The sequence below is a fragment of the Rhamphochromis sp. 'chilingali' genome (genome assembly GCF_963969265.1).
Source record: "Rhamphochromis sp. 'chilingali' genome assembly, chromosome: 2".
Taxonomy (NCBI): Eukaryota; Metazoa; Chordata; class Actinopteri; order Cichliformes; family Cichlidae; genus Rhamphochromis; species Rhamphochromis sp. 'chilingali'.
Window position 1 is genome coordinate 26478958 of NC_137930.1, and position 25933 is coordinate 26504890.

The window sequence follows — 25933 nt, forward strand, 5'->3', positions numbered from 1 at the left end:
CTCACAAGAAGATGGAGTGCCAGCGTGTTTTGAGGATGCACAAAGTAGGATCTTTAATATTTCTGGCCTTTGCTGAGCTCTGGCTCTGCTAGTTTCACTGTTTCTCTGTTGGGGAATCCTCTCACACTCAAACTGTGAAATATGCTCCACTCCAGTCCACTGAATGGCTGTGGAAAATATGAAAGAGGACATAACTTTACACATTAACTTCTAACAATTTAAGCCCAAAGAGTCAGGAGCCTTTCGTTCAATAAGGTCAACCTGACAGAGAGAAATAGCAGAGCCTTAAAATTTTCCATGATAGAGGACGTTTGTTCTATAAATTATTACATTATTTCTCCAAGAAGGAGCTGAGGCCGCTTTTACCTTAATGCTACATAAAGTATAGTTGTGTATCGTTTAGGGAGTGGGTATGTTTTGGACAGCTAAACCTGAGGTTTCTTTGTGAGCCACTTCCCCGTCTTTGTGGTTTGTTGAAAACGAAATGTACAGTGGCTGCAGCTCCTCTCTGGAACCACGCTGTTAGACAATAACTAATTACATTATTTCTCCAAGAAGGCGCTGAGGCTGCTTTTAGCACGGCGGGCCTTCTCTATGCTCTCAAAGGTTGGAGTCCCTTGAGGTAACTGTAGACGGTCATTTTCAGTCTCCATGATATTCTCAGCTTCCCCTAAAGACATCATGAAAAACACATTTAATGGGTATAATTAGTGACTGCAATCTTTTTTAAAAATGTCATTAATGAATAACTAAACACAATATTTGTTAAACATTTAGATGCATTATTTGGTAAACAGTAAGGTCCATTTGGACAGAGACTTTTTCTTTTTTAGCATTTTGGTTCTGTTCATTACCACAATTAATTTTAAATATAACAACTTTAAATATAATTAACTCAGATCCAGTTGAACTGCCGACTGTCAGCCTTAATTCAGTGGGTTGAACAAAAAGATTGCACAAAAATGTGAGAACTAAAATGCAATCCCATCATTTCAGGACATCAAAAGTAACTGGACAAATAAAATAAAATGTATTCATTTGAATCGTGCTAATGCAAGCGCCACACCTCAAATCAACTCCAGGGCTTCTATCTGCTTAATTGATAATGACATAACAAAGGAAGTGCCCACACCTGCCCATGAAATAGCCTTTCAGTCAAATGTCCAATTACTTTTTGTCCCTTTAAAAAGCGGGGGGCACACGTTAAGGGGCCGGAACTCCAAAACCTTCATCCGATTTGAATGTGGATTTTCTCATATGAAAGCTGGGCGTCTACACATTATATAGATGCCCATCATAGCGGAAAGTGGAAATTGTTTTGGTAAACAGACACTATTCATGTATTCAAATATATATATGGACCTAACTGTATATTAGAGCCTGTGTTTTCTGGATATAGTGAGTCTGTGTTTTGCTGTTCAAAGTAAAATAATCCTCTAAAACCAAAGCAAAGAATCACTATATAATGCTTGATAAGGATTTATTTACCCGTCTGTGCACCCTCTTTTTAAATGTTAAACAGGTTTCCTTAAGATGATGATGCCTGTAAGTGTGTAGCTTTACCTCTCATACGATTAATAAGCGTTCCATAGGCGCTGTCCATCTGGTAGGCAAATATGAAACTGAGAGGTATGATGGGAGCCAGCATGCCTGGGTTCTTTCTTTTAATAGCTCTAAAGAAAAATGATGATAAACAGAAGACAATATTTAACTGCAAAGATAAAAGCACAACACAGAGATGAGTCTGTGTGTGTTTGTGTCAGATCTTTGTGAGGTGTTAGAATCTCACCCTGCAGTTAGTCCCACTGTGGCCACCGCAAAGAAACTGCCAAAGTATTTCAGAAACTCTCTGGACCAGGCGATCTGCATCGCCATCTGCCGCTCTCTCATCTGGTTCTGCATCAGAATCTGGCGCTCCATCTGGGCACATGCACGCGCGCACACAGACACACAAAAATAAATTAAGAAGAAATGATGAAATAAAATTTTCCCTGCTTGGTAAGATTTCATTTTCAGTTATAATCAATTTCAGTCAATTACTGTTGATCAGAGCTGTAAATAATCATCTGATTCATCAGTTAATTGTTTTATGAGAGTACAGACAGTTTAAAGAGATCTCCATAAGCACCAAAGGCTTAGTACTTTTTAAAAAAGCCCCTAAAAACTTGTAGGAAGTGTACATTACGTGAACAGAGATGTGATTAGTTGGGAGCACAGACTGAACTTCTATGTATGCTTGAGAAGTTTCTTTGGCATTTTTTTTAAGTCATGAAACTAAACCCTGGAATCCACTGCTGTAAACATGCCAACTACAAACACTACGCTCTAGGGAAGGAGGAAGTGACAAACTTTTCATCTCCACAATCTGGGTGTTTCGTACTCCTGACATCGACTCTTGGCTGTACACTCTTTAGGTTCAATGGAAATTACAGGAATGACTTCTGTAATTGACAGTGTTTGTTCTTTTAAAGCCAGCATCCGCTGAAACAAACTAGTGAGTAGTCTGAGCACACTTAAGGGTGTCCCCCTTTAACGGCCCATGTTGTGAATGAGTGAAGAATGCATTTATGAAAAGAAAGCATTTCCCGCTCCTCCACACCATGTGTATGAGCTGCAGGAACGGGAAATGGGGTGACACGTTCGCTGAAAGGTCAGCTTTCATGACGGCTTCATCTGGGTCACAAAAAAGGAAGTAAATGGAAGATAGAGGATGTTAAATTTGAATAAACTATCCTGAAACTCACTCCAGCATCTAAGTACATAGATGCTGCAGGGTCTCCATCTTATAAAAATGAAGCAGTTCAATATGCCCATATACACAAATACGTAACATAAGTAAAGATCACTGCACATCTTTGCTCAGCCACCAGTTTCACATTATTAGTTAGTTTGTCTCCAAAGCGCTCAACCTGAAATGGCCCTCTGATGTACTCATTCCTAATCATGTCCTTCATGGTCACTCCAAACAAAAAAATCTTAACATCTTCAACTCTGTCACCTCCAGTTTTCCAAACCACACATCATAGCATCTTGAAAACCTTTCCTTTCAGTCTGCAACTATCCATCACAAATTACCGCTGACACTCGTCTCCACCCACTGTTACTTTGGATGGTTGGATGCTATTTGAACTCATCCACTTTCACTGCCTCTGCTCCTTCAATATTCTGCCCATCTCCCTCTCATTTTTGTGCTGATGCCAAATGAATCATGAGTGTTCCCCATCTTTCACTAGATGGTGAAAGATGTCACAGCAGAGGTCAGAGGTGATGTGCGAGTGGGTGCACTTTCATTCACCTGCAGCCGTGCATTCGTTAGCATGAATTCTTGTTGCTTTTTTAAATTGTCATCCATGGATTTGGACAGCAGGACACCCATGGCTGCGTTGGCGTTTCTGTGAATTAAACACGCAGTCATTCAAACGTGCTGCTCTGCTCTCATCACAGCAGCAAACAAAATTCCAGAGTCGGGCTTAGAAAAGCCACCTGCTTCAAACTGGATTTGTTTCAGCATGTAGTGACCTCTTCAGTCCTTCAGTGTCTCTTCACTTCAGCTTTAGCTTTAAGCCTCAACTCATTTTAAGCTTTCCCGTTAAGTTAGCGAATAACAACACGACTACTGTCTACACAGAGGAAGTATTTGCAGCCCACCAAAAGGTTTTACCAGAGAAAAAGAGGGGAAAGTGTTTTTGTTTTTTTACTTTTACACCAATTCAGGATTTTTCTTTTCTTTATTCAAATCAAGCAACAAAGTATATATCTCATTTACATTGACAGTTTTTTTTTTCCTTTTTTCCCCTTTTCCCTTTCCCTCCCCTCTTTTTCCCCTTCCCTTCCTTCCTCTCCCCATCCTTTTTACATAAAATATAATTACCATTAAATAAACAATCATATCTATGTCTATATCAATTGTAGATGTGAGAAGCAACTGAATTGCTGCATCCTTTAATGCATACTCTATTGGAGCGCAGCTCAGTGACAGTTATTCCTCTTCCTTGATGCTGTTCTGTTTAATAAGTAAACACAACATGACTTGATTTGGGGATAATGGCAGGATGTTTGATATATGGGTGTAGAGTTGCTCTTGTCCTCCCACCCTAAGTACTCCCTGCTCATCAACAAATGGACTTAGGCTGTAGAGCTTGTGTGTCTTATCCTTCAGTTGAATGTCCTTCCCTCGAGTCAAGTCCTTGATTTCTTTGTTCTGTTCTGTTCTTAAATAACTACATTTTCCGTAGCCTGTCACACCAGCGTCTGAAAAATGGTGTAGTTCACACTGCCTGTGTTTGCAGGTAAGACACGTCTTTGAACTTTCACCTTTGACAAGTTTTGAAGATCTAGGATTCCCACAGTGACAGTGTTGATCTGAGAGTGGCTCGTCCCATTCTACTTTCTCTTGGCATAACTGTTGCAGGATTTGTTTTCCTCTTAGGATGAAGGGTGCCACAAATCCCAGTGGGTCGTACACTGATGCTATTGTGCACAGAATTCCTCTTCTTGTCATTAGGCGCTCTTTTACAGTTACTCTGAACTAAAACTCATCAGAAGAAATGCACCACTGAACACCAAGTGGTCTTTCCATCAATAGATCTAAGTCCCTAATACTTTCAGCACTCTCTTCTCCCGACAGTGACTTTATCAGATTTTCACAGTTTGGTATGAACTTTGTCTAATCTTAGTTTACCCTTGCTACACAATTCTCTTGCCTCTTTCACTAGTTTTATTGCTTCAGCTTCTGATATAACACTTACAAGTCCATCATCTACATAAAAGTTCCTTTGAATGAACCTCACTGTGTTTGGAGTAAACTTTTCCTCACATTGCGTGGCTAGATGATTTAAACCAAAGTTGAAAATCTTAGGCCTTAATGTAGAGTCCAGTAGGTGGCAGTGTTGACCAAAGAATGCTTAATTTCACTGTGGTCTCAGTTTTTAACCCTCCTGTTGTGTTGTTTCTGTGGTACAGCAAGGATATCCCTGAGTCAGTTTGTTTAGCCATCCAGAAGTGTCAGAACCCAAAAACTTCCAGTAAACTTTGCTGATATCTTATTATCAACTCCATTACTGCCCACAGGAACAGGACAGTTCACAACACCTGCGTTCTTGCACTTTACACGTCAGGTCAATAGAATACGGAGTGTGTGTGTGTGTGTGTGTGTGTGTGTGTGTGTGTGTGTGTGTGTGTGTGTGTTGGGGAAATATGTCTCACAGTTGCAAAGACAGATGTAGTTTTAGACCCTTTCAGCCTCCACTTTGGCTGCCAGGTCAAACCATTTTCATTTTATATGCTGGTTACACTTTTTAATCCAAGCAGAAATTTTGTATAAGAAAGGTCCTTTTAACAATTTTCTTTTTACATTTTAAAACTTGAAATCAGGTCAATTCATCACAATGGGAAGGTTAAAGCTTTTCACACATTAACATCTGTCACTTTCATTTAAAAAAAACTGGAGCTAGCAATGTTACTACTGTTGACCTTGTAACATTTATCATTTCAAACATAGCACAAGTCTAAAAGCATACCTGATCGGCAATCATAAGATTAACTAAATGATACGTCACCTACTGTGTGGACTGCAGGTGCGTTGTTCTGTGACGTCACTGAAAATGTTTCCGGCTTTAAAGTCTGAGGCTTTCTCTGTGTGGTGTCTGCACTCCCACGGGTCAGACATGCCAGTTAGGAAAAAACAGGAGAGCATAAGGATGAATGGGGCAAGAAGCTTAATTATTGCTACCAAGAAGCAGAAGACAAAACTGAAGTAAAAGGATTCTGTGAAGGTAAAGGAATCAAATCAAATCCATTCATTTCATTGAGAATTCAAATTTATTTATGTGGCTTTGAATGCAAACAACAGCTGCCTGTCTCTAATACTGTAAGGTAGTCCCTACAGTATTAGAGACAGGCCAGCAATCTGATGATCCCCTATGAGCAAGCACTTGGCAACTGTGGGGAGGAAAAACTCCCCGTTGGGAAGAAACCTCCAGCAGAACCAGGCTCAGGAAGGAGCAGCCTTCTGCCGTGACTGGCTGGGTTTTCAACTGTTGTTTGCATGACTGAGATGGCAAGAGCCTAATTAACCCCATTATACCCCAATTATTAGTTATTTCCCTATTAAAATCGTCATAGTCCAGTTAGAGCCAAATAAAGTTGGCACTGACATTAGGTTGTCTTCACCTTTTCCATTTCCATAGAGGAAAATTAAAGGTATTGTGCTAAAAATGAAAGTAAATAAATTAATATAGCTCCAATTTTGTTGACCAAGAACAATAAAATGTAAAGGCAAACGCAAATACATCCTACAGCACGTGACATCAGGTGTGCCACATAATTTCTGACCTCTTGGACCATTTTCCAGAACATGGGACGAATAGCCACAATTGCTGACTTGCACATGTTGGACACTGTGGTAATGGATTGTCCTAAAAATCCAGTTCCTTTCCTGATGATAGAAACCCCTCTATGAAGAATCCCATTATGTTCTTCTCTCCCTTCCAAGGGACTAGGTCTTAGGTCTGGGATCGTGGATTCAGCAGGGTCTGATGCATCTCGATTTGAATTTTCCCATAGCTGATGTCTTTGAATCACAGAAGGCTGCTGCTGTATATGTTCAGGGTGAAGAATTTCACACACTTGGTTTAAACCGCTATTCTGATTATGCTGTCCTCTGCAGCTGCTGAAGCGGGGTTCAGGTATATGCTGATCTGGCAATGGTACCTCATGTTCCGCGTGTAAAATTTGGTTACCACAGCGAACTTCAGGTGCCTCGCATACAGTTTGGTCAGCAGTGGGTGAACGTTGGTCATCAAATCCCAACGTTTTTCTCATAATTTTGTGAGCATAAGTGCCCACAGTGCAAATCGCGCCCCAAGCGGAGTTTGACATGTTTACAGATGACGAGTTCTCTATTGCTTTCCTTGATTCTTGCAGTATTGTACGATTGAAAGACGTGATTTGTTTATATTTGCTAACTACACGCGCAAGATTAATGAAGGCTGTTTTCTACGTGCGGCCGTCCTAAAGGTAAACTGTGTTGAAGCACCTCTATTTATAGACTCATGTGGCAGAGATGGTGACGTCAACCGTCACGGGAGACTGTGACGTGCGGTCGACCGTCACGTCACAGTCTCCCCTTTGAGAAGATCAAAGGATCAAAGAATAGCTCCGTGTCATTCCGCGCATGCTCAGATCATGCGTATTGAAACGAACGGGATATTTATTTATTCATTTTAAATACCTTGCTATATAACAAAGGCGACTGCGCACTCAAAGGACGAGGAGAGTTCAAAATAGGGCTGTTCGATATAACGACACATATGGATGACGATATGAAAAAGTCTATCGCTTCATATTACGGCAATATTTTTTCATGGTTTTTATGGCTGTATCCCAATTCAGGGTCTGCAGCCTTAAAGTACGCAGCCTCAATGGTCCTCAAGGGCCGCGTACTCAAAGACCGCTAAGGCCGGAAGTGCGAGGCTTGTGAAATGGGATGGTCCAGCCTCCGTCGCGCTGCCCAGGTTGCCTAGCAACCATGATAGCTGGAAACGTGTGGTTGACAGAAATTAAGGAGAACATATTTTGTTCGTTTGTTTGTTTCTACATGAGCTTTGTGTGATTTAATAAGCATCTGAGGCTGAGACCACAGGACTGTAAAACATGATTGTTGCATGCTTGCATATTTCTGAAAACATCTTAGTGGTGTGGCAGCCATGGGTTGAGCCAGCCCTGCAAACCCTGTGGATGGACGATGCAGTGGACAGTGGGAGGAAGCATCCTAAAGCTCTCTTTGCAGACCAGCCTGTGTGATTCTCCACTCGCCGACCAGAAAAGACAAACGGCGGGTCTCAGTTGCAGCACCTCATCCATTCTGTATGCATGAAGCTGCACGTATGTATCACCTTCATTCAAAAAAAAGGAGCCAGCTATTTTATTACTGTTGACCTTGTAACATTTATCACTTTAAACATAGCACAAGTCAAAAAGCATACCTGATAGGCAATCATAAGATAAAGCTCGTAAGCACTTACCTGTGGAAGTGCTTCAGTATTTATTGCATTTGGCAGTAACTGTGGTTCTAGCTGAAGCATTTACAGTATTTTTGAAGGAGGCGAATTCATCGTCTTATCTGACAAAAATCAACGCCTTTTCCTGTTATTTGTGACCATTTTGTAAACAAATATGCTTCTTAGAGTTGACATTATTAAAAATCCTGAATTGGTGTAAAAGTAAAAAAAAAAAAACACTTTCCCCTCTTTTTCTCTGGTAAAACCTTTTGGTGGGCTGCAAATACTTCCTCTGTGTAGACAGTAGTCGTGTTGTTATTCGCTAACTTAACGGGAAAGCTTAAAATGAGTTGAGGCTTAAAGCTAAAGCTGAAGTGAAGAGACACTGAAGGACTGAAGAGGTCACTACATGCTGAAACAAATCCAGTTTGAAGCAGGTGGCTTTTCTAAGCCCGACTCTGGAATTTTGTTTGCTGTTGTGATGAGAGCAGAGCAGCACGTTTGAATGACTGCGTGTTTTATTCACAGAAACGCCAACGCAGCCATGGGTGTCCTGCTGTCCAAATCCATGGATGACAATTTAAAAAAGCAACAAGAATTCATGCTAACGAATGCACGGCTGCAGGTGAGTGAAAGTGCACCCACTCGCACATCACCTCTGACCTCTGCTGTGACATCTTTCACTAGTGAAAGATGGTGAAAGTGAAAAAGCAAAAAAAAAAAAAGCAGATTTTTAATTATTTTTTAACACATAAAATTGCCCCAAACCTTCCCACCAAAAGGTTTTACCTTCATACTTTGAAATTGTACTAGTTGCAGATGCTGAAATGATGTCGGACTAAGTTTAAATTGTGCACTTGTTTATTTGCATTATTTTTGTATCAGCTCCATGAGTACAGGAGACATCCACAGCAACTGTAGGTCTGCAAACATTTTTAATCTCTATGACTACAACCAAATCCATTTAGACCCACTACTTTCCCACTACTCTCTGGAGGAGGTAATTAACTACACTGCTCATTGTCTGAGTAGTGTGATCACTGTGCGTTACTTCCTTTGTCCCACACACTGACACAAACCCCTGTCCTAATGACGACACGCATACCATCTTTCTTTTAGTGTTTAAGTATTACTACACACCAAAGTCAAAAACCAGCCCAAAGTGATTTCACAGCAGGTACCACTGTGATTCTACTTAAAGAGGAAACTTGCACAGGTAGAAAAAAAGTTTGTTACCCTGGTGAAGATCATGCTATGGCTTCTGGACTGGGGTGAGCATACACTCAGCTTTAACCTCACTCTTCTCATTTTTCTAGCTCTTATAGTGTGTTAGTAAGATGTGGATCCAAGTCTGTAAAGCAGTTCTGGAAGGCGGGGATACATATTCTAACATGTAGTCTAGTTCGGTGCCTGATACACAGTTTCAAAAATCTCCTGTGGCTGCTCATATGTACGGTACACATATTTTGAGAATGGACTTCCTAGGAATGAGGAATTGGTGCCATCAAAATGGATTTATAGTAGGGGGTAGAGGTGGGAATCACCATACAACTCGCGATACGATATTATCACAATATTTAAAGCACGATACGATATTATTGTGATTTTTTTTAAAAATATTTTGCGATATTCATATTCTGTACATAAAGATAAACTTTATCAATATTCATTTTATCTAATATCAAAGTCTCACACTCAGTCTTTCTCTCATTTCAGTCAGTTTTATTGTTGACAAATTGAATGGTTTGTATTACAGTCTAGTCCAACTTAACTGAATGCAACCATCTGGTACAATTATAGCTATTCTGAACTATGCAATTTATGAAAACTATGCAGCCCATTCAGCAACTGAAGAATTTGAAAGTAAATTTAAAAAAATATATAATTTTACATTAAATAAAAAAGTTTTAAACTTAATTGAAATTAAACATGTCTTAAATTAAAATAAGTAAACTGTCATGTTTATTGCTGCCAAAAAAAAAAGTTAAACACATTTGGACACTCTTCCTCAATTTTTAGTCACAAAAAGAAATTCTTCTGTGGAAATACACCACTGGGCTCAGATGTTCATATTGCTGTCTTAAGCAGGAGGAGCTTTCTTTGGAAAGATGGAGTCAAAGAGGGTCAAAGCTTTCTGAAATCTTTCCAAATTACTGTAACTGTAAGATGCTTTTTTAAATGCCTATTTTCAATCCCCTGGCAATATTTCAATAGAATTGAAATCTTAGCATTGGTTAGGCACCTCAGGTCCTTGAGTCCTTTCTTTGTGGATTTACTAGTACATTTAGGAACATTACTCCATATCCAATTTTGGACAAATCATTTTTAAAAGCATGAGAGCATACAGAGTGCCCAAAAGTCAAAGTTTGCAAACATGTAAAAAAAAAAAAAAACCTTAATCCACAAAAAAAAAAACCCTAACATGAAATATTTTGTATTCATCAGGAATACCTGCTGCACATGTTTTCCGCATGTATTTGCTCTGCTTTTCTTTCTCACATGTTACATCTGTTTCTTTTCCTTCTTCCAATGTGTAGATCATGATGATTTGTGTGCATCTGTTTTCAAGTTAGTGTCCCGCCTTGTGTTCATACTTGCACCCTTCACAAATGTCACCCTCAGACTGCGTTGGTTCATTTCTGCTTTTTCCAGTCCTGTCCCAGAGTCACAGTCTGCTGCTTGTCTGAGCTTGCCAAAACCAAATCTTTTCCTTTTGATATTCCCACCAGCAGATATGTTTGTCTAGTTTTGAATTGCACATCTACACTAATAGGGCTAATTTATCACTTATGGGTTCGTAGCTATCCCATACAAACAGCCTGTAGAAACAGAAAATGGTAAAGAATGTTATACAAAGACCCTGAAGTCTTTAATGTAGATGACACATTATCATTATTATTGTTGTTATAAGTGTTCATTATTATAAACACTCATGAGTCATTTGGCATCAGCACAAAAATGAGAGGGAGATGGGCAGAATATTGAAGGAGCAGAGGCAGTGAAAGTGGATGAGTTCAAATAGCATCCAACCATCCAAAGTAACAGTGGGTGGAGACGAGTGTCAGCGGTAATTTGTGATGGATAGTTGCAGACTGAAAGGAAAGGTTTTTAAGATGCTATGATGTGTGGTTTGGAAAACTGGAGGTGACAGAGTTGAAGATGTTAAGATTTTTTTGTTTGGAGTGACCATGAAGGACATGATTAGGAATGAGTACATCAGAGGGCCATTTCAGGTTGAGCGCTTTGGAGACAAACTAACTAATAATGTGAAACTGGTGGCTGAGCAAAGATGTGCAGTGATCTTTACTTATGTTACGTATTTGTGTATATGGGCATATTGAACTGCTTCATTTTTATAAGATGGAGACCCTGCAGCATCTATGTACTTAGATGCTGGAGTGAGTTTCAGGATAGTTTATTCAAATTTAACATCCTCTATCTTCCATTTACTTCCTTTTTTGTGACCCAGATGAAGCCGTCATGAAAGCTGACCTTTCAGCGAACGTGTCACCCCATTTCCCGTTCCTGCAGCTCATACACATGGTGTGGAGGAGCGGGAAATGCTTTCTTTTCATAATTGCATTCTTCACTCATTCACAACATGGGCCGTTAAAGGGGGACACCCTTAAGTGTGCTCAGACTACTCACTAGTTTGTTTCAGCGGATGCTGGCTTTAAAAGAACAAACACTGTCAATTACAGAAGTCATTCCTGTAATTTCCATTGAACCTAAAGAGTGTACAGCCAAGAGTCGATGTCAGGAGTACGAAACACCCAGATTGTGGAGATGAAAAGTTTGTCACTTCCTCCTTCCCTAGAGCGTAGTGTTTGTAGTTGGCATGTTTACAGCAGTGGATTCCAGGGTTTAGTTTCATGACTTAAAAAAAATTCCAAAGAAACTTCTCAAGCATACATAGAAGTTCAGTCTGTGCTCCCAACTAATCACATCTCTGTTCACGTAATGTACACTTCCTACAAGTTTTTAGGGGCTTTTTTTAAAAAGTACTAAGCCTTTGGTGCTTATGGAGATCTCTTTAAACTGTCTGTACTCTCATAAAACAATTAACTGATGAATCAGATGATTATTACAGCTCTGATCAACAGTAATTGACTGAAATTGATTATAACTGAAAATGAAATCTTACCAAGCAGGGAAAATTTTATTTCATCATTTCTTCTTAATTTATTTTTGTGTGTCTGTGTGCGCGCGTGCATGTGCCCAGATGGAGCGCCAGATTCTGATGCAGAACCAGATGAGAGAGCGGCAGATGGCGATGCAGATCGCCTGGTCCAGAGAGTTTCTGAAATACTTTGGCAGTTTCTTTGCGGTGGCCACAGTGGGACTAACTGCAGGGTGAGATTCTAACACCTCACAAAGATCTGACACAAACACACACAGACTCATCTCTGTGTTGTGCTTTTATCTTTGCAGTTAAATATTGTCTTCTATTTATCATCATTTTTCTTTAGAGCTATTAAAAGAAAGAACCCAGGCATGCTGGCTCCCATCATACCTCTCAGTTTCATATTTGCCTACCAGATGGACAGCGCCTATGGAACGCTTATTAATCGTATGAGAGGTAAAGCTACACACTTACAGGCATCATCATCTTAAGGAAACCTGTTTAACATTTAAAAAGAGGGTGCACAGACGGGTAAATAAATCCTTATCAAGCATTATATAGTGATTCTTTGCTTTGGTTTTAGAGGATTATTTTACTTTGAACAGCAAAACACAGACTCACTATATCCAGAAAACACAGGCTCTAATATACAGTTAGGTCCATATATATATTTGAATACATGAATAGTGTCTGTTTACCAAAACAATTTCCACTTTCCGCTATGATGGGCATCTATATAATGTGTAGACGCCCAGCTTTCATATGAGAAAATCCACATTCAAATCGGATGAAGGTTTTGGAGTTCCGGCCCCTTAACGTGTGCCCCCCGCTTTTTAAAGGGACAAAAAGTAATTGGACATTTGACTGAAAGGCTATTTCATGGGCAGGTGTGGGCACTTCCTTTGTTATGTCATTATCAATTAAGCAGATAGAAGCCCTGGAGTTGATTTGAGGTGTGGCGCTTGCATTAGCACGATTCAAATGAATACATTTTATTTTATTTGTCCAGTACTTTTGATGTCCTGAAATGATGGGATTGCATTTTAGTTCTCACATTTTTGTGCAATCTTTTTGTTCAACCCACTGAATTAAGGCTGACAGTCGGCAGTTCAACTGGATCTGAGTTAATTATATTTAAAGTTGTTATATTTAAAATTAATTGTGGTAATGAACAGAACCAAAATGCTAAAAAAGAAAAAGTCTCTGTCCAAATGGACCTTACTGTTTACCAAATAATGCATCTAAATGTTTAACAAATATTGTGTTTAGTTATTCATTAATGACATTTTTAAAAAAGATTGCAGTCACTAATTATACCCATTAAATGTGTTTTTCATGATGTCTTTAGGGGAAGCTGAGAATATCATGGAGACTGAAAATGACCGTCTACAGTTACCTCAAGGGACTCCAACCTTTGAGAGCATAGAGAAGGCCCGCCGTGCTAAAAGCAGCCTCAGCGCCTTCTTGGAGAAATAATGTAATTAGTTATTGTCTAACAGCGTGGTTCCAGAGAGGAGCTGCAGCCACTGTACATTTCGTTTTCAACAAACCACAAAGACGGGGAAGTGGCTCACAAAGAAACCTCAGGTTTAGCTGTCCAAAACATACCCACTCCCTAAACGATACACAACTATACTTTATGTAGCATTAAGGTAAAAGCGGCCTCAGCTCCTTCTTGGAGAAATAATGTAATAATTTATAGAACAAACGTCCTCTATCATGGAAAATTTTAAGGCTCTGCTATTTCTCTCTGTCAGGTTGACCTTTATTGAACGAAAGGCTCCTTATTCTGTCTCATTTCAGTCTTTCAGATACACCAATCGGGCATTACATTATGACTACCTAACTAACACTGTGTTGGTCGCCCTTTTGCTGCCAAAGCGGCCCTGACCCATCACATGATATCTGGCACCAAGATGCCAGGTGTGGCCTCCGTGTTGAATAGTCTGAATCAGTGTTACTCACTTTGCTAATGGTCATAATGTTATGCCTGATTGGTGTATGCCACATGTTGATCCATGAGTTAAGTTTTATTACAGTGTTATAAGAGCATTGTGTGACCACAGCAGATAACTTGTCTCTAAATATTGCACAATTGCAGTTATATCATCAGTGTTTTCTTTAGGTTGTTATTTTCCAGGGTTTGCTTTGATTATGTATGATGGACTTGAAGGGAAATTGATAGTAATATTAATCAGTTTATGTTATCTCTCTGGGGGGTTTTGTTGTATTTAGATGAACAAGAATACCAGCTGCTATAAGCCTGGTTCATGAATGTAATGATGATGATTGAACAAAGTGGTAAGACAATGATTGTTGACTTTGGTCAAAGCTGCAATTAGACCAGTGCAGAGCAGAAATTCTCTTAAACACTCTTCATAACAGCTCATTTTATCTGGCTCTTATGTGTAATACGTCGCCTTTAAAAAGCTCCTGAAACACTGATGACTGTTGCAGGTCACTTGCCTCTCTGTTTAGATGATAGACTGTATGCAAAAGATGGACGTAGCATCCAAACCCTCCACTTTTTCTCCTTTACATTCAGCTCCTGCTGTCCTGGAACAGCAAAGGCTTGCCCTTTCTTTCTCATTTCAGTGGCTACAATCCATCCTTTGTATTCAGTCTGTGGTTCTTTTCTATCCAGGTCATAGACGTGTTACTTTCTAAGAAGCTTTGTTTTGATGAAATGCCCTCTGCCAGGCTGGTAACTTTTGCAGTTGCCGATAACCAACAGCTGAAGTGATCAAAATGTAATGGTGCATTATTGGTAAAGATTCTCAGACATTTGTATTGACAGATAAAATGTATTATTTTCAACACTAAAATTTTAATTGTAGGTGTGAGGGAGCTTCAATACAAAGCTGTTGGACCTCCAACTTTTTTAAGCCATCACAGTAGATTCCAAGGTGCTGATATCTATACTTTGTGTTTGACATCTGGAAAAAATTTTAAATTAATAAAAAAAGAAAATTGAAAAGATTTCAGTGTCTGAATTGATCTTTGTGACAAGGACACCCCCTGAATGCAAAGCTGTAGAGCAGGGATGTCAGTGTTTCTGTTAATGTAATGAGATCTTTTAATCTCAAAGAGCAGCAACTTAAGCAGTATGTGGGGTTTGTTTGTTTTTTAACGTGATAATGAAATGCTGCATATTAAATGACATTTCTCAGGATGACTCTTTGGGCTTAAATTGTTAGAAGTTAATGTGTAAAGTTATGTCCTCTTTCATATTTTCCACAGCCATTCAGTGGACTGGAGTGGAGCATATTTCACAGTTTGAGTGTGAGAGGATTCCCCAACAGAGAAACAGTGAAACTAGCAGAGCCAGAGCTCAGCAAAGGCCAGAAATATTAAAGATCCTACTTTGTGCATCCTCAAAACACGCTGGCACTCCATCTTCTTGTGAGCCCTTGAGGGTCGGCCTCTGTTTCCTCCCAAAGTTGTGGGGGCCTGCTGCATCCTCCACATAATATCTGTGTGGCAACACTTGATGTCTACCAAGAAGAAGGAGAGGAGGCGGCACAAGCAGGACAAGCCGAAACAGTTGAAGGCACAGGTGCAGACGGGGAGCTTTCAGGAACCTGTGTCTGAGCCAGGCTTGCTGCACAAGTGTCTCCTGAACAGCTACCTGCATGATGTAGTGCTGCAACTGAGACCCGCCGTTTGTCTTTTCTGGTCGGCGAGTGGAGAATCACACAGGCTGGTCTGCAAAGAGAGCTTTAGGATGCTTCCTCCCACTGTCCACTGCATCGTCCATCCACAGGGTTTGCAGGGCTGGCTCAACCCATGGCTGCCACACCACTAAGATGTTTTCAGAAATATGCAAGCATGCAACAATCATGTTTTACAGTCCTGTGGTCTCAGCCTCAGATACTTATTAAATCACACAAAGCTCATGTAGAAACAAACGAACAAAATATGTTCTCCTTAATTTCTGTCAACCACACGTTTCCAGCTATCATGGTTGCTAGGCAACCTGGGCAGCGCGACGGAGGCTAGACCGTCCCATTTCACAAGCCTCGCACTTCCGGCCTTAGCGGTCTTTGAGTACACGGCCCTTGAGGACCATTGAAGCTGCGTACTTTAAGGCTGCAGACCCTGAATTGGGATACAGCCATAAAAACCATGAAAAAAATATTGCCGTAATATGAAGCGATAGACTTTTTCATATCGTCATCCATATGTGTCGTTATATCGAACAGCCCTATTTTGAACTCTCCTCGTCCTTTGAGTGCGCGCTTTGTTATATAGCAAGGTATTTAAAATGAATAAATAAATATCCCGTTCATTTCAATGCGCATGATCTGAGCATGCGCGAAATGACACGGAGCTATTCTTTGATCCTTTGATCTTCTCAAAGGGGAGACTGTGACGTGACGGTCGACCGCACGTCACAGTCTCCCGTGACGGTTGACGTCACCATCTCTGCCACATGAGTCCTTAAATAGAGGTGCTTTAACACAGTTTACCTTTAGGACGGCCGCACCTAGAAAATAGTTTTCATTAATCTTGCGCTTGTAGTTAGCAAATATAAATAAATCACGTCTTTCAATCGTACAATACTGCAAGAATTAAGGAAAGCAATAGAGAACTCGTCATCTGTAAACATGTCAAACTCCGTTTGGGGCGCGATTTGCACTGTGGGCACTTATGCTCACAAAATTATGAGAAAAACGTTGGGATTTGATGACCAACGTTCACCCACTGCTGACCAAACTGTATGCGAGGCACCTGAAGTTCGCTGTGGTAACCAAATTTTACACGCGGAACATGAGGTACCATTGCCAGATCAGCATATACCTGAACCCCGCTTCAGCAGCTGCAGAGGACAGCATAATCAGAATAGCGGTTTAAACCAAGTGTGTGAAATTCTTCACCCTGAACATATACAGCAGCAGCCTTCTGTGATTCAAAGACATCAGCTATGGGAAAATTCAAATCGAGATGCAGCAGACCCTGCTGAATCCAGGATCTCAGACCTAAGACCTAGTCAAAGAGTCTCAGAACACCATGATGAAATTCTTGGTAGCAATAATAGTTTTGTCAATTAAGCTTTCTTTCCCCACCTGCAGCATGCACCTATTTTCCACTTTTCTGGATTTGACAGCACTAATTAGAGCATCTGAGTGCTCACCCATCATTTGGTTCAGTCCAAGCCATAGCTAATTGTTTGCTGGTGGTTTGAGTTGGTTGTCAGTCCACGCAGGAGTCTGATTGCTCCGTAAGGTGAGAAACATCATTTCATTTTATTTTAAAATTTCATCAAAATACTAAATTCATTAGTTCACTTTGGCAGCCCCCAGTTTTATCCAAACCACAGAAGCCACAGGTGTGCTTAGTCATTGCATTAAGCCTGTACATAATTCAGACAGTTTTAGAATATTGGACCTCCTTTTTAATCATAAATTTAAAAACAAATCCTTCAAAATCTGTCTCATCATAATAAATATACATTCAAGTGAACATTAAATTCTCTTACTTTAGGCTTAATTACGCAGAACGTTTGATCAGGAGGACATCAGGTGTTTTAGGAAAGTGATTTGGAGGTATTCATGCCATTTAGGGTCCAGTAGGTGGCAGCATTGACCAAAAATTCTCGTCACAGTCTCACAATTTTTAATCTCCTTTTCACACATTTTTCACACATATCCTGTTAGTCAGACAGCATCTCTGTATGCATGAAGCTGCACGCATGTATCACCTTCATTTAAAAAAAAAAAAAGGAGCCAGCTATTTTATTACTGTTGACCTTGTAACATTTATCACTTTAAACATAGCACAAGTCTAAAAGCATACCTGATCGGCAATCATAAGATTAACTAAATGATACGTCACCTACTGTGTGGACTGCAGGTGCGTTGTTCTGTGACGTCACTGAAAATGTTTCCAGCTTTAAAGTCTGAGGCTTTCTCTGTGTGGTGTCTGCACTCCCACGGGTCAGACATGCCAGTTAGGAGAAAACAGGAGAGCATATGAATGGGGCAAGAAGCTTAATTATTGCTACCAAGAAGCAGAAGACAAAACTGAAGTAAAAGGATTCTGTGAAGTTAAAGGAATCAAATGAAATCCATTCATTTCATTGAGAATTCAAGTTTATTTATGTGGCTTTGAATGCAAACAACAGCTGCCTGTCTCTAATACTGTAACATGTAACATGACAGAAATTCCTCCAATTAGTAGTAATACTTTAACATAACACAAATGTTATGATTTGGCACAAAAATCATGATTTGGCAAAAATACTATGATTTAGCAGAAATACTATGATTGAGCAGAAGTACTAAGATGTAGTAAAAGTACTTTGATTTAACAGAAATACAATTATGGAGGAGTAATACTTTAAAATGGGAGAAATATTGATACACACACACACATACACAGAGCCTAAAGGGAAGAGTATTTGTGCCATGGAGTGTTAACAAGAATGTGAGGTCCATATTAGAAAAGCTGGTAAAATCATAAAAGTTTGCAGAATTGTAATAAATGATGAATATGAATTACTGGTCTGTGACAGTGTATTAATTTGTAGGGAAAAAAACATGTTGACCAAGGTGGAATCGAACCCACGATCTTTGGCTTGCAGACCTGTGTCATTACCAACTGCGCCACTGGGAAAGAGAAGAGCCGCTTTGAAAAACAGGGTGATGAGGAGTCAGAATTAGATCGCGGTGAGAGGCGAAAAACGCCGTTTTTTGGAGTTACAAAATGTTGTGTAACTCAAAAACTAGGTGGACTAGAAGCTTAATTTTTGTACTGGCTGAATCAGCTTTGGTGTACTTTGACTGCGATTTTCATTGCTCTTTGTACAACCGTCACTGAGATATGACGAGAGAGGAAACGGAAGACCTCAGATATGATTGGCTGGCTGGGGACCTGGCAGAAATATATAGAAATAGTATGATTAAGCATAAATACTACATTTACCAGAAATACTATATTAAGCACAAATCCTATAAAAAGCAGAAATACTATATTAAGCACAAATCCTATAAAAAGCAGAAAATACTATATTAAGCACAAATCTTATGAAATAGCAGAAATAGTATGATTTAGCACAATAGTAATAAGTTAAACAGAAAAATTGGAAAAGCAAAATGGACAGCTGAAAAAATGCTGAACATGCTGAGGGTCCCTCAAATATACTTGTTAAATGAAAAAAAAAGTTTATTTATGTGGCTTTGAATGCAAACAACAGCTGCCTGTCTCTAATACTGTAAGGTAGTCCCTACAGTATTAGAGACAAGGCCAGCAATCTGATGAAAACTCCCCGTTGGGAAGAAACCTCCAGCAGAACCAGGCTCAGGAAGGAGCAGCCTTCTGCCGTGACTGGCTGGGTTTTCAACTGTTGTTTGCATGACTGAGATGGTAAGAGCCTAATTAACCCCATTATACCCCAATTATTAGTTATTTCCCTATTAAAATCGTCATAGTCCAGTTAGAGCCAAATAAAGTTGGCACTGACATTAGGTTTGTCTTCACCTTTTCCATTTCCATAGAGGAAAATTAAAGGTATTGTGTTAAAAATGAAAGTAAATAAATTAATATAGCTTGAATTTTGTTGACCAAGAACAATAAAATGTAAAGGCAAACGCAAGTACATCCTACAGCATGTGACATCATGTGTGCCACATAATGTCTGACCTCTTGGACCATTTTCCAGAACATGGGACGAATAGCCACAATTGCTAACTTGCACATGTTAGACACTGTGGTAAGGGATTGTCCTAAAAATCCAGTTCCTCTCCTGATGATAGAAACCCCTCTATGAAGAATCCCATTATGTTCTTCTCTCCCTTCCAAAGGAGGCCTGTCTCTGTTCACAATTTCATCATGGTGTTCTGAGACTCTTTGACTAGGTCTTAGGTCTGGGATCGTGGATTCAGCAGGGTCTGATGCATCTCGATTTGAATTTTCCCATAGCTGATGTCTTTGAATCACAGAAGGCTGCTGCTGTATATGTTCAGGGTGAAGAATTTCACACACTTGGTTTAAACCGCTATTCTGATTATGCTGTCCTCTGCAGCTGCTGAAGCGGGGTTCAGGTATATGCTGATCTGGCAATGGTACCTCATGTTCCGCGTGTAAAATTTGGTTACCACAGCGAACTTCAGGTGCCTCGCATACAGTTTGGTCAGCAGTGGGTGAACGTTGGTCATCAAATCCCAACGTTTTTCTCATAATTTTGTGAGCATAAGTGCCCACAGTGCAAATTGCGCCCCAAACGGAGTTTGACATGTTTACAGATGACGAGTTCTCTATTGCTTTCCTTAATTCTTGCAGTATTGTACGATTGAAAGACGTGATTAATTTATATTTGCTAACTACAAGCGCAAGATTAATGAAAACTGTTTTCTACGTGCGACCGTCCTAAAGGTAAACTGTGTTAAAGCACCTCTATTTAAGGACTCATGTGGCAGAGATGGTGACGTCAACCGTCACGGGAGACTGTGACGTGCGGTCGACCGTCACGTCACAGTCTCCCCTTTGAGAAGATCAAAGGATCAAAGAATAGCTCCGTGTCATTCCGCGCATGCTCAGATCATGCGCATTGAAATGAACGGGATATATATTTATTCATTCTAGATACCTTGCTATATAACAAAGGCGACTGCGCACTCAAAGGACGAGGAGAGTTCAAAATAGGGCTGTTCGATATAACGACACATATGGATGACGATATGAAAAAGTCTATCGCTTCATATTACGGCAATATTTTTTTCATGGTTTTTATGGCTGTATCCCAATTCAGGGTCTGCAGCCTTAAAGTACGCAGCCTCAATGGTCCTCAAGGGCCGTGTACTCAAAGACCGCTAAGGCCGGAAGTGCGAGGCTTGTGAAATGGGACGGTCTAGCCTCCGTTGCGCTGCCCAGGTTGCCTAGCAACCATGATAGCTGGAAACGTGTGGTTGACAGAAATTAAGGAGAACATATTTTGTTCGTTTGTTTGTTTCTACATGAGCTTTGTGTGATTTAATAAGCATCTGAGGCTGAGACCACAGGACTGTAAAACATGATTATTGCAAGAACATTTTGAAGAACAGCAGTGAAGTTTTCGCTAAAGCGGCGACAGATGTTGTCTTGGCAGGGATGCATTAAATCAACCTCATCACACAACTGGAAATGAAAAGAGCAGAATAGACAAAAGAATGACATTTTACATTGAGGATTTAAACTTTTGACATGTTTAAAGACACAGACTGGAGATAAATGTAAAGTGCTTTAACCCTTGAACAAAAATTCTAAAGATAATGAACAGATTGATTAATCAGTTAGTACAGAAAATAATAATCAGATTTAGAGACAAAAAAATCATTAGCTGTTTCCCCAATCATCTTAACAATTCTTACCCCTGCAGATGTCCCCAGGAATGGATCTCTCTTTAATAGGTCCACAGTACACATTCCTTCAGCTACCTCTCGACGTCTCCATGCAAAGTTTTTTGTCATGCGGTCTTTCACCAGTGCTGTGTCAGGATGTAGCTTCTTGTGCTGATCATTTAGCACCTTGATATGAGCATCAACGGAGGCTGCATCTTCCCCCACAAAGCACGAATCCTTTGTCAAAGCAGATATCAGTATTATCATAAGTAAAATCTGATAAGTTAATGTTACTCGAAATGCGGTAATTTGTACACCAAATGCTTTGAAAAAAATGCAAAAATGTTGAATAGGAATTGCAAGTTGAGCTGACTTTTGTTAAATCAACTGTGAAGTTCCTTTTTCTATGTTAATGTTATCTGTTAACATGTTTCTTTCAATTAATGTTTACTTTTAGCTTTACAGTGAACATAATAAGACTATATGTTACCTTAGCTCTTAGAGGCTGAGGGTGTGAGGACTTACGAGAGAGGGCTTCAGTCTCTTCAGACAGGAGCTGCTCGATTCCTCTGTGGTCCGATGTTTCTGCGTGCATACAAACTTTTCTTTAACCCGGTTCACTTCTTCGTTGCTGATTAGGGGAGCCCGTTCTGCTTTGAACTTTCTCTTGAGTTGGCTGTGCCAGGTGTCCTAGTTGTTTCAAATGTATATAAGTAGTTAATTATGCTTACTTTATATTAATATAATCTATAAAAGAAACAAAAAAGGAGAGGTACTCACATAACCATTTCCGTGTACATCTCTTAAGAAAGGATACTTCACAATCAGGGCTTTGATGACCTGGATGTAGTCTGAGTGGGTTGGGTACCTGTTTCAAACATAAGAAAAACAACCGACAGTACACTGATTACTCTTATCCTTTCCTGGGGGCTTTTCTGTTCTTCAATTCTTCTAATCATATTGTTATTACCGTAAATAGTATGTTGTAGACCAATGTCAAATCAATGTAGCTAAAGTTGATTTTAATTTTTTAAAAATGGGCGTGGACAAACAGCCACACCTCTCCCAAACTTCATTAATTAATTGACTGCAGTCCTGAATTATTAATTTACTCTTGAGCAAATTCGAAAATGAACACTTTGGATATCATAGTCCAGACAGTGTCTGGAGACACAGGATGTATGGTTTTACCACTATTGCCAGTTCATTGGAACCGTGTGTCACGCCAGACTCGAACGCTGGTCTCCAGATTGGGAGGCAGATGGGCTAAGCATTTGTTCTCTGCCTCTCTTACAACAGCAATATTAATATTAAGAAATTAATGTAATTATTCAGAAAGGAACCCTTACATTGTGTACTATGACAGCATTTCATAAAGAGTCCCAATTATTTTGTTTCGGTACTTCTGTTCTTTCTGGACTGGTTCTTTGAGATCCAAGCGACTCTGGACATCTTGTGGGAATTTTGGAATGGAAATAACTGCAGGCAGTCTACGGCAAGAAGGTATAGAACTGCAATACAGTAGGAAAACAGCATTAACTAGCCATTTTGCAAGCACTTAAATGCATATGCAAATTTAGACATTTATCGCAACTTACCTCTGGTTTGCTTGGGACACTGGACCTTCAACTGTACCTTCAAATGGGTCGACCGGTTGTAAAGTGATGATGACTTCCTTGTAGCGGTTTGTGAAGTCTCTGAACTTCAGCTGCTTTTTGAAAGACTTGTCAAAAAGATATGCAACCATGGTCTCAGTGAGTCCACAGTCTACCGTCAATCCATCTACATCGTTATCTGAAATATAAAGTACAGTATGAAATAAAAATAAAACCATTTTCAAATTTAGTTTTAAAGTGACATTATGGTCAATAATAATAATAATAATAAGCTATCATTGTGAATCTGTCTATATTCCCCAAAAGGAAGTTACAATTAATTCTCTTGATTAATTGTTAATATAAATTAACTGGTAATATAAAAATGTAAGTAAGTGTCCCTGCGCAGAGCTTACAGCTCTCATATTCGAAAATCCCACTAAGTAGGTGGAATGGTACAAATGTGTGCCTTCCATTGTTTAAAATCCCTTTGAGCGGGAAACAAGTTAGATGCTATAAATTTTGCTTAGAAAACGATTTTGTTAATAGCTATATTTACATACTAGCATGTTTTGAGAAATTATTGATTTTTTTACATTGTTGTACAGGGTTCGTCACTATTTATTGATAAAACACTCGAATACGGCGGGCAGACAGACGTTGAACATTCCACCAACAGTCTAAATAGTCCACATTTGTACCTTTCTTTGTTTAAAACTTCGCTAACTGCTAGCTTTCGCCCATGTTAAATCTACCTCTTCGGACTTTTGCTAACTCTACTGTAAATCTTTGCGCCTCGTCGTCTGACACGTCAATGCCTTCTTCCATCAACCTTTTAAGGAGCTCCTCGTGGATAACCCCCTGAGAGTCATTTTCTGCGTCAACGCTAGTCAGCGCGGAGGCGGAGCACTCATCGCTGCTGCCTTTTCGGCCTTTGGGATTAATGCGCGTTGCGAACTTGACACATGAAAATACAACATTGTGGTATTAATGCGCAGTTGTTTAGAAACCGTTATGCTGTCTTGGCGAACTATATTTGTAACTTACAAAATGTAGTCACCGTAACATAAAAATCTGCTTGACATTTTAACTTCCAAAGAACCTCGGTTTAACTTGATGTTGCAAATTCCATAAAAACCTCACAATTAATGAACAATTCTAGGATGTAGTAAAAGCACAAAAGTAAATGGCCAAACATAACAGTAAAATGATTTCACGTTTTTGAAAGATTTAAAACATTAAAAAATTATAACTGGAACTTAATAAAATGGAAATGGACCAGTTTTTTTTTTAACATCATTTGGTTGTGCCTGCATGTCATTGTGTGTGTGTGTTTTTTAATATAATTTAACATAACTTACACAAAGGTAGGTTACAGATATTCTTTGCATCATAGGATAATTTACGTACAGAGGAGAGGACCAACAGATTTGATTATAACATGTAGCTTTTATGAGCACACTCACATCTCATATGAATTTTACAATTAACCAGGCCCATCCAGATTTTCCCATGCTGACCCATTACCACATTCTGCCCCTGTCACTGCAGTACAGGTCAAAATGGTACAGATTTGTACTTTATTTCAAATTGAACCTTTAAAGGGGCATTTCTGGACTTTTAAAGACCAGTATTGTACTTTTAAGGGAACATTTAAAAAAAAATTTACCTATAGGTACAAAAATGTTCTTCTCTCGTACCTCTATTGGGACAAATAGCCACAATTGCTGACTTGCACATGTTAGACACTGTGGTAATGGATTGTCCTAAAAATCCAGTTCCTCTCCTGATGATAGAAACCCCTCTATGAAGAATCCCATTATGTTCTTCTCTCCCTTCCAAGGGACTAGGTCTTAGGTCTGGGATCGTGGATTCAGCAGGGTCTGATGCATCTCGATTTGAATTTTCCCATAGCTGATGTCTTTGAATCACAGAAGGCTGCTGCTGTATATGTTCAGGGTGAAGAATTTCACACACTTGGTTTAAACCGCTATTCTGATTATGCTGTCCTCTGCAGCTGCTGAAGCGGGGTTCAGGTATATGCTGATCTGGCAATGGTACCTCATGTTCCGCATGTAAAATTTGGTTACCACAGCGAACTTCAGGTGCCTCGCATACAGTTTGGTCAGCAGTGGGTGAACGTTGGGACGGTCTAGCCTCCGTCGCGCTGCCCAGGTTGCCTAGCAACCATGATAGCTGGAAACGTGTGGTTGACAGAAATTAAGGAGAACATATTTTGTTCGTTTGTTTGTTTCTACATGAGCTTTGTGTGATTTAATAAGCATCTGAGGCTGAGACCACAGGACTGTAAAACATGATTGTTGCATGCTTGCATATTTCTGAAAACATCTTAGTGGTGTGGCAGCCATGGGTTGAGCCAGCCCTGCAAACCCTGTGGATGGACGATGCAGTGGACAGTGGGAGGAAGCATCCTAAAGCTCTCTTTGCAGACCAGCTTGTGCGATTCTCCACTCGCCGACCAGAAAAGGCAAACGGCGGGTCTCAGTTGCAGCACTACATCGTGCAGGTAGCTGTTCAGGAGACACTTGTGCAGCAAGTTTGGCTCAGACACAGGTTCCTGAAAGCTCCCCGTCTGCACCTGTGCCTTCAACTGTTTCGGCTTGTCCTGCTTGTGCCGCCTCCTCTCCTTCTTCTTGGTAGACATCAAGTGTTGCCACACAGATATTATGTGGAGGATGCAGCAGGCCCCCACAACTTTGGGAGGAAACAGAGGCCGACCCTCAAGGGCTCACAAGAAGATGGAGTGCCAGCGTGTTTTGAGGATGCACAAAGTAGGATCTTTAATATTTCTGGCCTTTGCTGAGCTCTGGCTCTGCTAGTTTCACTGTTTCTCTGTTGGGGAATCCTCTCACACTCAAACTGTGAAATATGCTCCAC

The 25933-nt window shown here is 40.0% G+C and overlaps 3 protein-coding genes across 3 annotated transcripts; 1 reads left to right on the forward strand and 2 right to left on the reverse strand.

Moving 5' to 3' along the window:
• Positions 1 to 260: 260 nt before the first annotated feature.
• LOC308387447 (plasminogen receptor (KT)-like) lies at positions 261 to 3603 on the reverse strand. Its single transcript, XM_080867496.1, has 5 exons — positions 3484 to 3603; positions 3296 to 3392; positions 1790 to 1920; positions 1564 to 1673; positions 261 to 670 (listed from the first exon to the last, which is right to left on the reverse strand). Exons 2-5 carry the CDS (start codon positions 3374 to 3376, stop codon positions 543 to 545), a joined length of 450 nt encoding a protein of 149 aa, XP_080723622.1. The 5' UTR covers positions 3377 to 3392; positions 3484 to 3603; the 3' UTR covers positions 261 to 542.
• A 4713-nt stretch (positions 3604 to 8316) lies between these two features.
• On the forward strand, positions 8317 to 15102 carry LOC308391786 (plasminogen receptor (KT)-like). The gene is made up of 5 exons (XM_080874533.1): positions 8317 to 8437; positions 8529 to 8625; positions 12223 to 12353; positions 12470 to 12579; positions 13472 to 15102. The coding sequence occupies exons 2-5, from the start codon at positions 8545 to 8547 to the stop codon at positions 13597 to 13599; spliced, it is 450 nt and encodes a 149-aa protein (XP_080730659.1). The 5' UTR covers positions 8317 to 8437; positions 8529 to 8544; the 3' UTR covers positions 13600 to 15102.
• A 5991-nt stretch (positions 15103 to 21093) lies between these two features.
• LOC308383678 (sterile alpha motif domain-containing protein 3-like) lies at positions 21094 to 23215 on the reverse strand (the record flags this gene model as incomplete). The annotated part of the gene is made up of 6 exons (XM_080861742.1): positions 23039 to 23215; positions 22790 to 22951; positions 22221 to 22308; positions 21966 to 22130; positions 21471 to 21677; positions 21094 to 21237 (listed from the first exon to the last, which is right to left on the reverse strand). Coding segments are annotated over exons 2-6 (606 nt in total). The 5' UTR covers positions 22792 to 22951; positions 23039 to 23215.
• Positions 23216 to 25933: the final 2718 nt, after the last annotated feature.

What these genes read in the sequence shown, in the direction of transcription:
- LOC308391786 (XM_080874533.1), top strand. Translation starts at nt 8,545, where the DNA reads ATGGGTGTCCTGCTGTCCAAATCCATGGATGACAATTTAAAAAAGCAA. An exon ending in TAACGAATGCACGGCTGCAG is followed by an intron (nt 8,626 to 12,222) that starts GTGAGTGAAAGT and finishes GCATGTGCCCAG; the next exon opens with ATGGAGCGCCAGATTCTGAT. An exon ending in GCTTATTAATCGTATGAGAG is followed by an intron (nt 12,580 to 13,471) that starts GTAAAGCTACAC and finishes TGATGTCTTTAG; the next exon opens with GGGAAGCTGAGAATATCATG.
- LOC308387447 (XM_080867496.1), bottom strand. Translation starts at nt 3,376, where the DNA reads ATGGGTGTCCTGCTGTCCAAATCCATGGATGACAATTTAAAAAAGCAA. An exon ending in TAACGAATGCACGGCTGCAG is followed by an intron (nt 1,921 to 3,295) that starts GTGAATGAAAGT and finishes GCATGTGCCCAG; the next exon opens with ATGGAGCGCCAGATTCTGAT. An exon ending in GCTTATTAATCGTATGAGAG is followed by an intron (nt 671 to 1,563) that starts GTAAAGCTACAC and finishes TGATGTCTTTAG; the next exon opens with GGGAAGCTGAGAATATCATG.